Source organism: Rattus norvegicus, chromosome 14, assembly GCF_036323735.1.
Source record: "Rattus norvegicus strain BN/NHsdMcwi chromosome 14, GRCr8, whole genome shotgun sequence".
Classification (NCBI taxonomy): domain Eukaryota; kingdom Metazoa; phylum Chordata; class Mammalia; order Rodentia; family Muridae; genus Rattus; species Rattus norvegicus.
The window spans coordinates 80,093,518-80,107,263 of NC_086032.1; the positions used below are offsets into that span (position 1 = coordinate 80,093,518).

At 43.3% G+C, this 13,746-nt stretch overlaps 1 protein-coding gene across 7 annotated transcripts in view; it reads right to left on the reverse strand.

Moving 5' to 3' along the window:
• The window catches only part of Htt (huntingtin), a 149,213-nt gene that overhangs the window by 23,062 nt on the left and 112,405 nt on the right, over positions 1–13,746 (reverse strand). For all 7 annotated transcript variants that reach the window (NM_024357.4, XM_039091788.2, XM_006251230.5 and 4 more), the window contains 10 exon segments: positions 482–577; positions 1,537–1,714; positions 3,013–3,158; positions 4,073–4,286; positions 6,946–7,068; positions 7,898–8,036; positions 9,410–9,486; positions 9,700–9,876; positions 9,981–10,160; positions 12,365–12,503. In NM_024357.4, coding sequence (NP_077333.2) covers positions 482–577; positions 1,537–1,714; positions 3,013–3,158; positions 4,073–4,286; positions 6,946–7,068; positions 7,898–8,036; positions 9,410–9,486; positions 9,700–9,876; positions 9,981–10,160; positions 12,365–12,503 — 1,469 coding nt within the window.

Below are 13,746 nucleotides of genomic sequence, written 5' to 3' on the forward strand. Positions count from 1 at the left end.
TACAGTGTACTTATATATAATAAATGAATAAATCTTAAAAAAAAAAAAAAAAGAGAGATGTCTGAAATAGTCTCTAAGTGCCAGTCACTTACAATGGACCAAGCAATAACCTTGAGAGCACAGACAAGGGAAACATATTCACCCTAAAGTAGCAGTCATGTGCTAAGTGCTGAGGCTAAAGGGAGGGTGGGGAGCGGGGGGGGGGGAATGCTTCCCAGAGAAGGGGTGCAAATCCAGGTTGTGAGGAAGGATGTAGGATGAGTCAGATCAACTGACTGGGGAGAAAAACAGGGTTCACAAAACCAGGAATGTATTATGCAGATATGGTCAAAAAGCCCTCCTGCCCCTTAAAGTCTGCATGAGCCCTAGAAGACTGCCAGAGAAATATGTTTCTCAGAGTCCACTTCATGAAGTTCTTTTGTCAATGAATTTGAAGGCTCCAAAGAAACATAGAAGGGGAAAAAATGGTCCTAAGACTTACTTTGTATATCTGAGTCTACTTCCTCCTTTCTGACAGCCCTTGGAGTATGTGACCTGCTTTCCGGACCAAGAAGTTGGTCTCCAGGTTGTACTGCAACTGAAATTACAGTAGAACATATACTTTAACCCTTCTTTCTACTTAAATCTTCATGCCTGTGCAGCTTCATAAAAACATACAATGACAACTATGTCAACTGAGGGCTAGATTTCTAGAACCAATTTCCATAAAACTGAAAAGCACTGGATAACAGCAGATGCAGGCACCAGTGCTTTGGCTAGTCATGAACACACAAAGACTTGAGCTTCCACACTTAGGCTTCTAAATGCACTGTCTGCCATCTCTACCCTGAGCGTTTTTATCAGACTATTCGCAACTCAATACTGCTAAAAGCGTCACTTTGACTAAGAAGCTTAGCTTTTTAAAATTAATCCTTGGATCTTTGTTTCCAAGTTGACTACAATGCACAGATGAAAACAATTTAAACAATGAGAGATCAAAACATCACTCTATAATGTTTAATTTGAAAACATAAAACTTCAAAACATCCTCTAACATGTAAACTATAATGTTCAATTTTTTAAAAATTTTAGCTAATGACCCTTGTTGAGGACACTGTTCTTGGAAAAGAATGAATGTCTTTTATTTTACAACATATTAGCATTACAATGCAGTATGCAAGCACACACTTCAACTCTAACAGAAGTCATCTATTCAATGTAATCTTACTCATCTTATAATCATCGAGGACTGAGAACATCAAATAGTCAACTAAGACTAAAGATCAAAGGGGTAAAACTTAAAAAGTATTTTTTAAGAGCTAGAACTCCAAACTCTAAACAAAATAACCAGAAAAGCAGATTCAAGTTAAGTTCTAGTGTAATGTCAAGGTCTGGGGGTGGACCAATGGGTCTCCTGAAGGCAGAACCTACAATCTATTCACTGTTGGTTCTGAGGAAATACAAGGTATGAAGAAAAACTATTCATGATTGGCATGATTGCTGATTCCCAGTTCAGCTGCGTGAAAACAAGAAAGTCATTCATAGACAAAGACTTACTGGCTTCCAGGATGAATCGCACACAGTGGATAAGGGAGCAAGTATGAGTCACGTACTCTGGGGAGGACAGCACCCCCCAGAGGCCAGGCACCTGCAGTGCCAGGCAGCAGCAGTCTAGGCCGGCTTGGAGGTCCAGACTCAGTGGGATCTGCTCATGGATCAAATGCCATGACAGGGCCTAAAGGGAAGCACTGTGTTAGAATGCTCTGTATCTCAGGACCTCTAGGGAAGCAGTGCTAATGAGAGCTACAGAAGACCATGGAGAGACGATGAAGAGGCCAGGAGATCAGACAATTTCGGAAGAATGGCCCCTGACCCACATTTCTAGGTTGTCATTCCTAGCTTTCTTAATATTCAGTCCTGATCCACATGTACCCCAAAGTTCCAGCCTTCTGTCTGCCAGAATGCCCAACCTCCCAGGTGTCTTTTTCCTTTAGAACCATGGATACCCACAGAAACTTACTCTGAGTCACGTACACAGCCTCTAGCCAGGGGCTTTTTTCAAGGGCTCCTGTAACACTGGACTTTTTTTTTTTTAATTTTTTTAAAGAAATAGGATCTGTTTTGTTTTGTATCTCAGCCACAAAACTGAGTTTGGGAGTATGATTTATGACTAGTGACTTCTATCAAGTCCCTGAACCTCCTGAGCTTCTTTCCCAATGAGTGAAATAGGAACAGAGTTCACCCTACAGAGTCATTACAGGAAACAAGTGTGATGACGTGGCCTATGCAGCTCAGAGTATGACTAGGAGCTGCCATCCAGTACTTTACATATCCATTTGCCTTCCTGTCTTTCCCACTGGGCTAAGACAGGCTCGAAGACTACCTAACTTAGCCTGGTTCGCCTGGTGCCTTTGCACCACACACCTCAGGATACTCACTTTCTACTCTTAGTGTAAGGTGTCAACCCTTGTTCAGGATTGGCAGCACATCTCTGGCTCAGCTGAGGCTCTTTCCCAGCAGTCATATGGAAGGCAACAAAACTAGTGCACATACACACACACACACACACACACACACACACACACACACACATATATATATATACATATATATATATATATATATATATATATATATATATATATATATATATATATGGGGGGGTAAGTGTTCCTGGGTGAAATGTCCAGCTTCACTGCCCAATTTATAAAGTGATGCTGTCTGGATTGTAATTAGGATCCACGTTAGGTCGGTAGTGTGGGGATCAAAGGAGGCCTTACAGACCTCCGTGCTTCCCACTGATGAGTGAGGGTGGAAGGCACTGGGTGCCATCAGGTGCATCAGACTTTGCCAACAGGCATTCCCTTCCTGCCTGTTTCCTTACAGATCAAGGACCCCCAGGACGCCTGCCTCTGCCTCCAAAGTAGCTGGGCTACTGTTTGCGCTATCATACTCCATGCTGCTGCCCTTCATCTTGGTGCTACTCACATGTCCCATACTCACAGAGACATGTCATTTCAGAGCTGCTCTTACCTCAAGTGTCATTACCACAAACTTCACCGTGTGCCCCTCCTTCTCAGGAGGAAGGTGCAAAGGAGCAGGCACTTTGGAGAGCACCACCAGGTACTGTGCCAGGGCACGGGCAAGTGTGGTCAGAGACTGGTATGATGTGGTATCACCTGAAACATGAGACTGGCATGAGTGACTCTGAGAGCACAAGGCCCCTCCCCTCAGAAGCCTTCACACACTGTGGATCTGAGGTTGCCAAAACCAAGAGAGCGCATCTGTACATGCTCACTCACATGCGCCACATAAAGTCTGGACCTGGTTTGCCCTCAGTCTAACACACTGTTCCTGAAGGGCTTAGAACCTGACTTTCTATGTCCAGGTCAAGCAACAAAGAAAGATGTTTAGAGCTAAGGATTTGGTGCAGTTTCTCAGATATCTGTCAGCCTTTCCAGTGTTTTAGATCAACAGCCCTGACTAGACATATGCTTGAGGAAAAGCATTGTGCGGAATCTGTAATACTTTTAAAAACTGTGACAACTTGGGGCTAGAGAGATAGCTCAGTAGTTGAGAGCATGGGCTGCTCTTGCAGAGGACCTAAGTTAAATCTCCAGCTGCCATATAGTGCATGCACAGCCGCCTCTAATTCCACTCCCATGGGATTAGATGTCACCTTCTGGCCCCATGGGCACTGTATACATGTGGTGAAAATATACATGCAGCCAAAACACCTATACACATAAAATAAAATAATTAAAACACTAAGATAACTTGAGCTGAGCGGATGGTGGGTAGATAAAGTGCTTCCTGTGCAAGCCCGAGGACTGGGGTTTGGAATCCCAGCACTCACGTAAAACCTAACTGTGGATGTGCACCTGCAACCTCAGCACGGGGGCTGGGGCAGGAGCACCTCAGAGCTTGGTGCTCAGCCAATCTAGCAGATTAGCAGCTCTAGGTTCAGTGTGTGACCCTGTGTCCATCTGGCTTGTACGTTCTGCTGTTGCCATTCCGATCACCCAACAAAGAGAGACAGAGTGACAGACAGAGACAGATAGACAAGCATCTAAGGGAACTGTATTTAAATTACCAAAGAGATCATTCAGCTTGCTCCAGTAGGCTGTGGGTTCTGTAGGCAGGAAAGGCTGGAAGACTTGATGGACTGCAGGCAGCTGCTGAACCACATTGGTCACCCGGTCCAGAGTCACCCTACGAGCCGCTTCAAAAAGGGGACTCTTTTGGCCATTAGCAATCTCGCTCATGCCAAGGCTTAAGCAGGGAGCCAAAAGGCTTAGGTTGAACTCCTGGGTCAGAAGATTACATGCAAGACAAACAGCAGTGAAGACAGTAAGCTTTCCTTCATGCTGGAACACACATAGTTAATGCAACAAGCATTTGCTTCTGAGAGATCCAGACCAGAGAACTGTAAGGAATGCTTCTGAGAATATTCTAGAGACATAGACACTCAAGCTCCTTATTTTTTTTGCCTTGGGAGATTCTCTGCACCATACTGGGACACTGACAGTAAAGTCATCACCAGATGAGCCCTTGGACATTGTATGTGCAAAACTATCAGTCAAAATAAATCTTTTTCCTCTTATGAAGTAGCTTGTCTCAAGTAACTTACAATAATAAAAAGTAGAGAAATACACTCTAGACAGATCTTAGACTATAAAGAAAGTTAAAAGACAGATAAAGCTAAACTGAAGTCTCTATTTTAAAAAGTATATCCTGTATGTATGTGTGTATATATATATATGAGTAAATAAATAAATAATTCCATTTAACATATGTTTAGTAAAGGTTCCCGGTCTCTTTGCTGTATCTGAATTTTAAAGTAATATTTTTAATTTTTATGATCTTGTATTTCTTTGAAATAATGCTAGGATGACAAATCTTCATTGATGTAACAGTGCACTAGGTTTAATATGCCACTGTCTAAGAAACAGTGAGATGCCAAGCAGTGCTGCATCCTGGGAAGGCACACAGGCATCTGGAAAGAGAGAAGATGGTCCTACACAAGTCAAAGTCTGCTTGGAAAAATCAACACTTCACATGCAAAAACTTTTAATTTTGCTTTTTCATTTTTTAATTTGGAGATAGAGTCTTACTATGTAGCCCTGGCTGGCCTGGAACTTACTAAGTCCACCAGACAGGCCATGAACAGACATCTTCATGTTCCTGACTCCCAAGTGTTGGAATTAAGAATATGCACCATCATGCCTGACCTCATATGATGGCTTTTATTGTTTTGTCAATTTTTTTTAATCCATTTAAGGATTTAGAGGATGACAATTTTTTCATGTAAGACGTAAGTTTTAATATTAAACACTATATTTCATCATTAGTCCTTCCAAATCAAACATTTCTACAGTCATGGCTGGAACTTGGAAGCTGTTAATAGCTCTCACTGAACAACTTGGAAAATATAACAAACTGGGTCCTGTACTTTAGATATCTTCCCGTGTGCATCTCCCCCTCTTCCCCCACACACATACCTCCTGTTAACCTGCTCAGTTCCTGCTTCCCCATACTCATTCGGCATGCATCAAGGGGCAGTGAGGTCCTTGACTTCACCGGGCAACAAAGAGCCCCACTAAGGTAGTGGCCTAAGGATGCTTGGCAAATGAGACAAGGGCAAGGAACTGAATGCTTTCAAGGCCTAGACCAGTTCTGAAGTATGCTTTCTGGTATTTGAGGGGTAAGTGGAGGAGAATTCCTCTATATCTAGAGGGTACAGGGCATTTGGTTACATGAGATAATTCATCGATATGTAGAGAGGACGGGGCACCTCACTACATGAGAGAATGTCTACTTATGGGGAAAAGGTGCCTCACTACACGATGGGTATATTGGTTAATACTGATATCAACCTGGCAACATCTACAATTCTTAGAAGAGAGGCCTCTTGGTGTGCCTATCCTGATTAGGTTGAGGTAGGAAGATCCACTTCAACTGTGGACAGGGATCCTGGACTGAACACAAAGGACAAAGCAACCTCAGCACCGGCGGTCATTTCTCTCTACTTTGTGATTATGGGCACAATGTGACACACACCTCAAGCTTACTGTGATGCTTTCCCTTCCACAAAGGACTGTACCCTTGAACTGTAAGCCAAAACAAACCCTTCCTCCTCTAAACTGCTTTTTGTCAGTGTTTTATTACAGCAACAAGAAAAGTAATTAATATGGGGAGCTACTATAAATCAATTTCCAGAAAACAGAGAATGCACAATACTTTCTTGTAGTCAGGAAATGAACAATCAACTGACTACAGCTTATGGCTGCCCTCTTTCTTTCAATGCATGAAAGGTCAAGTTAAAACAACTTTCTTCTTTTAGGATTCTAGTTTGTTGGAACAGCATCTATCCCCATCTTACTTGCTGGCTATTCTGGATTGTAACTTCCATGTGCCACTTTTTGTTAGAACTTCCCATGTGCTTTGCCTAATGATGTCCCTTGCCTGGACTCAGGTTTCCCATATATTAATCACACAAAGATGAGACAAATTGTGCTGGCTAGTTTTATATCAACTTGGTATCATCTAAGAGGAGGAAATCTCAGTTAAGAAAATGCCACCATAAGGTTGGGCAGTTGGCAAGCCTGTGGGCATTTTCTTAGTGATGGATGGCAGAGGACCCAGCCCATGGTAAGTGGGGCTATCCCTGGGCTGGTGGTCCTGGGTTCTATAAGAGAGCAAGCTGACCAACCATGGAGAGCAAGACTGTAAGCATTACCCCTCTATGGCCTCTGCATCAGCTCCTGCCTCAGGTTCTGGCCCTGTTTAAGTTCCTATCCTAACTTCCTTCAATGATGGTGTTAAGCCAAATGAAGCCCTTTTTCTTCAATTTGCTTTTTGGTCATGGTGTTTCATCATAGCAACAGAAACCCTAACCAAGACATAAATCTAACTGGAAAGACAAGCAGAGCTGGGATTGCCTGGCCTCCATAGATTGCTGCCTACCGAGCTCATCATGAAGTCACTCATATCTTCAGCAGGGATACGGTTCACCAGCTCTGCACCTTCCAGCAGTGCAGAATCTGACCTGGTCCAACACTGGGATCTGACAAGCTGGAGGTACCAGTCCTGAGAAGAAAAGAAAGTTGAATGTGACTGGGTAGGTACTTTGACTTCTCCCTGGCCTGTAGCCCTGATGGCTGGTTGTACAGACATCAGACACACCCTGGGCTTACACTCACTAGACAGCTAGTCTTCCCTCTGCTGTTCTGTGTCTGAGTGCCCTCTTCTTCTTTCCCACCTGCAGAACTTCCTTGCAAACTCAGCTAAGTTCTCAGCATTCACAACTTTTCCTCTACCTGCACCCTAGAGGATGCACCATCTATACTCTAGTGGAGTGTCTGCCTCCCTCATCTTCCCCAGCAGCCAAAGACAAAGAAACGCCTCACGCTGAGCTGGACCGTGGACCTGGGGCAAAGGTGTGTTTTCTGTCATGGGCCGAAGGTTTCTAAAATCTTAGTCTCTTAAATCTCAAGTGTGACTGATAAAGGGTACAGATGGCAATACATTATACTTGGTGGCAGTAGGTGCATCAATTCATAGAAGGCAGAAGGTTCAGAGAGGGGCAGGCAGGCCAAGTTTGTCAGCATGTGCTGAACAATGTCTGCAGTCATAGGGCTTGGGCCACGACCAACTTTTTCTGACTTGCTGACTAGGCGCCTGACTCGACCCCATACACCTCCACAGAAGTCCACATTAGCACTCCTTTTCTCAGTAGGCCCTCATGGCCTCCATACTGCACTCTAATCCCAAGCAGGGCAGTTGATGACCTGAGTGAGCTGCATGTCAGGGGCCCATGTGTGCTGACAGTCACCATTATCATCCTGACTAGAGACAGAGGTTGCCATTGTCTGCACATGGTCTCTGGCCATCATACTTAGATATACTGGACACTTACTTTGTCCGGATTCACTGTTTCCAGGGATGTGTGCCCATCCCCATCCAGAGGGTGGGAAGTGACTGGGGGCAAGGGGCTAAGTGAGTCCTGCACAGTAGAGAGTCGGAATCTGTCCAGCAGTGAATAGAGCCTTTGGTGTCTGAAATACAAACAAAACCAGAGTAAAATAAACCAGAGTTTATTCTTTAGTCTGAAACTCAATTTGTACACAGGTGAGTTCTAGAAACATGTAATACCAACAAGCAGAAGCAGCTTCTTAACAAGGTGCACATGCTTGACCTTTCCCTTCAACATCCTAAAGTCACGACACACACTTAGACCCTACTTACTTTTAATTACCACAATTTATACCTCACTGATATTTTGCAGAAGTTTCATTTATGCCCAACATTCCATGAGGCAATACAATATATAACAGCTAATAAAGCTATTCTATTCTACTCTTTGTTTTCTTGGCAGTATTAGAGATGGAACCCAGGGACTTGTGCATGCTAGACAAGTGCTCTATCACTGAATTACACATTCCTAGCCATCATATTTGTAATATATACAAAACAGATAGATTCTTCTACGATCCAAGCGCACAAACTCCATTTAATGCTCCATAATGACACAATTCATTTCATTAGGAAGGGTCACTTCACAGAAAAATCATTTCATCTGGCCCAAAGATATTTATGATAATCATAATCATGATTATATCATTATATAATGATTAATAATTATATCAATATAATTTATGATGTCATAACCTTCCTCATCTAGGCCTCTGATTACATCTATTATCAAACATAATGACAATTTATTCTCTTACTATCCAAAACCAATGTGATACTATGTATGTCAAATGACAACATTGTGTGGCTTTGCAGACTGAAAAAAATTATCTAGACTATGCCCTGTCCCATTATGAAACACCCTCATAAAAACTCTAAGATTAAAGTTATGAGAGAACCACCCTCTTTTATGCACATATGCTCCCTATCCTATTAACAATGGCGGAAAAGAGGTAAAAGTTTTTCTTAGTTTATCTTGACTAAGGAACTACACTTATACTTCAGATTGAAATGTTTCTAATAAAGGTTTCTAAAAGACTTTCAAACAAATAGGCAAAAGAATTGCTATGAAGAGAGGTCACTTAACAATACACAAATACCATGTGTACATGCCAAGAGCCAAGTAGAGCTCTCATATTTATTCCTTCTAACCTAGCAATTAGGTTCTATGTTTATTCCCATTCCTAAAGGGTCCAGGAGCAGAGGCAACAAACACATTTCTTATCCCTTCAACAGTCAGAAAGTTCAGGAGCACCTCGTGTGTGCAACAGGTGTTTGATTGCTACTTCTTCATGTCTACTACAGTGAGACTTTCATGTGACAGTTAGACAGCCAGCTCTACTGTGGCACTGCTGCAGTAAACTCACTCTACACTAACTCCTTTGCCTGCCTCTTTGTTCCTGTACATATCTATGTGTTAATACCCAAATGCCTGTACCCCATGCTACAGTCTTACCTTTGTGCAAGCCCAGTGTTCTGGAGGTGTTCCTGGATTCTGTTCAGTTCCTCCTCTGGCAACTGGGCCATGCTGCTCTACACAGACAAGAATACATCAGGGCTTTTGTGATATGCACTTAAATAGGATAAAGTGCTACGCACAGTGTCCTAGTAAGAGACATTGGTCAGACACACAAATAACAAACATTGCACACATGCTCTTGTCAGTGGCTAATCAAGACCAGGTCAGCAGACCAAATGTTTTGACTGACTTTCTAAGTTTTGATATAAATCACCATTTCTCAGTACCTGTAAATTTGCAGCCAAAAGCATTTCTACTCGGCGACAGGCCAGGGTGTCGACCATGCGAGCCAGCGCACGGAAAGGGGTGCCCAGTAGCCTGTCCACATACAGTGTGAGCACAGCACCAGACTGGCTGAGATGGATGCCTTCCAAGCACTGAAGTGTTTTCTTCAGAGTGGTTGGCTAATGTTGAGAAGGAACAAAATTTATTATTCCTCAGACTTGTAACTGGTACTGACAAAATCCCAGTAAGTTGGACAAAGCAAACTGGCAGGCTAAAGACTTACAGTTGAAAGATTTTCACAGCGAGACTGAATTGCCTGGATAAAAAGACCACTAGCTGCAGAATTACGATGAATGGCACTAATAAAGTCTTGAACTGGAGGCTCGTGGGACAAGCTGATCAGATCTTGAATGTGATTCACAATGAGCCATGTTAAGTGTTCTGAGTCATGGAGATTCTGACACTAGAAAAGATATAATAAAAGATACATTTCAAGTAGACAAGAAGGCTCCAAAGAAAAACACACTCCAAATACAAATTTTGCCTTGGTGAAGACAAGTGTCTGAGTACAAGTAAATGAGAGAAAGGAAGGAAACTTATAGAGCCTCACACCTCGATCACATGTGGTAGAGGCCACAGGAAGCCAAGAACTGAGGGCAATGTCAGCTCCCAGAGACACTAGCAAATGCCTCAATATCAGAGAATTGGCTCCTTGGACACGCCAAGAGGTAGCTGCCCACAGGAGCAAGGTGAGCAGTCTGGTGTAGCCCTCCCTAGTGACTGGCCTGGAGTTTGCATGCATGGAAACAAAGGAAGCCCCATGTTGGAATAGAACTTGCCACCAGATTGCAGGCCAGCCTAGCATGGGCTGCTTTACTTACTCTGTCTGTAATGCTCAGTGGCTAAAACAGACAATAAATGCCACAGATTTGATAGAGTTCCTGAATCAAAAAACACAGCTGCCCAATACATGGGAAAATGTCACTTAAGGTTTTTTTGTTTGTTAATAAGAAAAATAAATAACAACCATAGTTAAAAATACAGGTAACCTGCTGGGAGGTGGTGATGCACATCTTAGTCCCAGCCCCTGGGAGGCAGAGGCAGGCAGACCTCTACAAGTTTCAGGGTATGAGGTTAGCCTGGTCTACAGAGTGAATTCCAAGACAGCCAAGGCTATAAAGAGAAACGCTATCTTGAAAAAAATAAAAATTGACCAAACAAACAAACAAAATATGCAACCTTTCCATTTGTAGGATTAGTTCATAATCCTAGACAGAAGCCAAAGCCTGATCGAATCTTTGACATCTGGTTAATGCTAATATTTTTCACTTGCAACTATTTGGATAGTATTAAATTATAAAATTATTCTTTCTTTGTAAAAAACACCACTATACCACATTTCTCAAAAATGGAACAAAATATAAAAATGACTTCAATATTGGGAGTGTCAAGTAAAGAGCAAGGCTGAGCATCGTGGCACACATGTACAGTGCCAGCACTCAGGAGGCTGAGGCGGGAGGATTATGAACATGTGGCCTGCTCTGGGCAGTGCACCCTGGCTCAAAAGCAGTGAACATTAGAAAAGCTACTACCAGGGGCTGGGGATTTAGCTCAGTGGTAGAGCGCTTGCCTAGCAACCGTAAGGCCCTGGGTTCGGTCCCCAGCTCCGGAAAAAAAAAAAAAAAAGAAAAAGAAAAAAAAAAAAAGTGTACCACGGGGTTGGGGATTTAGCTCAGTGGTAGAGCGCTTGCCTAGCAACCGTGAGGCCCTGGGTTCGGTCCCCAGCTCCGGAAAAAAAAAAAAAAGAAAAAAAAAAAAAGAAAAGCTACTACCTAAGACTGCCTATGCTCACAGCTGGCTCAAGTCTGCTTTTTCCTTTGGGTCAGACTTTTAAAAGCCATTATGTTCCATGATAGCAATGTATATGTGATTCCAAGTTTGTTAAAAGAAAAAAAAGGCAGCATATCCAGATTAAAATGTAACAGTAACTTACTTAGATCAGTATGATTACAGAAGACTCGTTTTCAGATATCAAACAAGTGATGCTAATTTTCTAGTTAAAAATCCAATGACAACACTTAATGTCTTTCCAACAAAATAACTGGAAAAAATTACTCCAAACTTAGCTTTGTTAAATTCATGTAGGATTTGCTGAGAATGGTAGCACACATCTTTTTTTTTTTTTTTTTGGTTCTTTTTTTCAGAGCTGGGGACCGAACCCAGGGCCTTGCGCTTCCTAGGTAAGCGCTCTACCACTGAGCTAAATCCCCAGCCCCAGTGGCACACATCTTTAATCCCGGCAGTCAGGAGGCTGGAGGGGGAATCTTTATGAGTTTGATACCAGCCAGGTCCCCACTGTGAGTTTCAAGTTAGCCTGGTCTACACAGTGTGACAAGAACTGCCCAGCTATGTGCCAGGCACCAAGTTCCTGGGAAAGTGATAAACCAGTGGTGCCTGAGTGAAAGCTTTGGAAGATCAACTTAGAAATTTAGACAAGGATGAGCCCAGCCTGCTCTAACTACACTCCAGAGTAAACATTGCTACCTCTCCTCAGCTTTGGTGTATCTGGTGCAGTGAACAATCTGGTTGCCCAGCAGGTGCACACAAGCAGCATCTATCTATGCCACCCCTACCATAACAGCCCCCATGGGCAATTATCACACTTACGACATAATCACAGAAGAGAATAAGGGCCCCTCTTCGTACTATTTCTCTATTGCACATTCCAAGCTGAGCTGCTGAGCCAGAATCCTCTTCAGCAGATATCTGGGGGTTTAGTGACTTCGTGCAGGACAGACTGTGTCTCCTACAAGGCGTGAAGAAGCAATGAGGGAATGTCTGGGAGAGCAGCAAACTTAGACACACAACACTGAACAAAAAAGCTATGCCTGAGTTTCCCTCTTAAACCCACAAGTTATTCCAAATATTGCTACATCAGGCTGGTGGTGTGTGCTTATGCACCTCAGACTTCTGTTCTTAGAAAATATTAAAGTACACAAGAGAGTTTAGCAGCCAGATGATTACAGTGCTTGACTGAGGCTCAAAACCCACTATTTAAAGCTGCAATTCCAAATAACATGTCCATTCCAGAATTCACACAGGCCATGTTTGATAATGGAGATGTAGAGGGCCGCAATAACATTTGCCACCGCTAGATGGCGCTGGCTTCCACTGCGCCCCACGTGGAAGGCCAGGATAGCCTCCGCCATTACAAGATGGCGCTAGCCTTCGCCGCGCCAGCTGACTCCCTTTCAGGAAGTTAACTGTGCGCATGTGCAAGAGTGCCTTCGTGCCAGGTCTTTGCCCACTCCGGGGCGTGCCTTATGAGATCATGGGTAAACAACCAATCAGGTGTGGATGCGCCGCGCTAGGGTGTATTTAAGCGCACCATGTTGGCGCGCCGAGGCTTCTCCTTAAGATTAAAATAAAAGTTTGGTCATAGCAAGGATTTCTATGTACCCACGTGTTTCTTGCCGGCGAGAAGTCATGTGTGGGACATGGAGAAGCTGTTTTGATATTCCTCATGTTCTACAAACATTGACAAGTGCCAGGGAGAAGCCTCGTTTCACACTTTCCTACTCATTTTCAAACATATTACAGCGTGAGCAGGTTCTGGTTGTGGAATTACTGTTCGAAGTGCCTCTTCTCTACTACAGAACGGTGGTTACTCCACTTCATACTCCTTTCTCACTGCATCTTTCTCCTTTCTAAATACAACCATGGAGACTCTTAATTATAGACAAATATTTAAAAGATAATGTCTGACACATTTCCAATCTTTTGCTCAGTCTCAATAGGGGCAAAGGTCACAGGAGAGCAAGCACACTTAAAATCTGTTAACCAATTCTGTACCTCAGTACTGAAAGATAATGGATAAAGTACGCGCTGCAGGCTAAAGTTCTGTCAGAGCTGCCAACTATTTCTGAGTAACCTGTGCACCTACAGTGGGACCCACTCCACTAGCAAGTGCAGGAGCTCATCACACAGACCACCTCCACCACTGCCACCTCCTCCTCCACCACCTCTACCTCCTCCTCCACCTCCTCCTC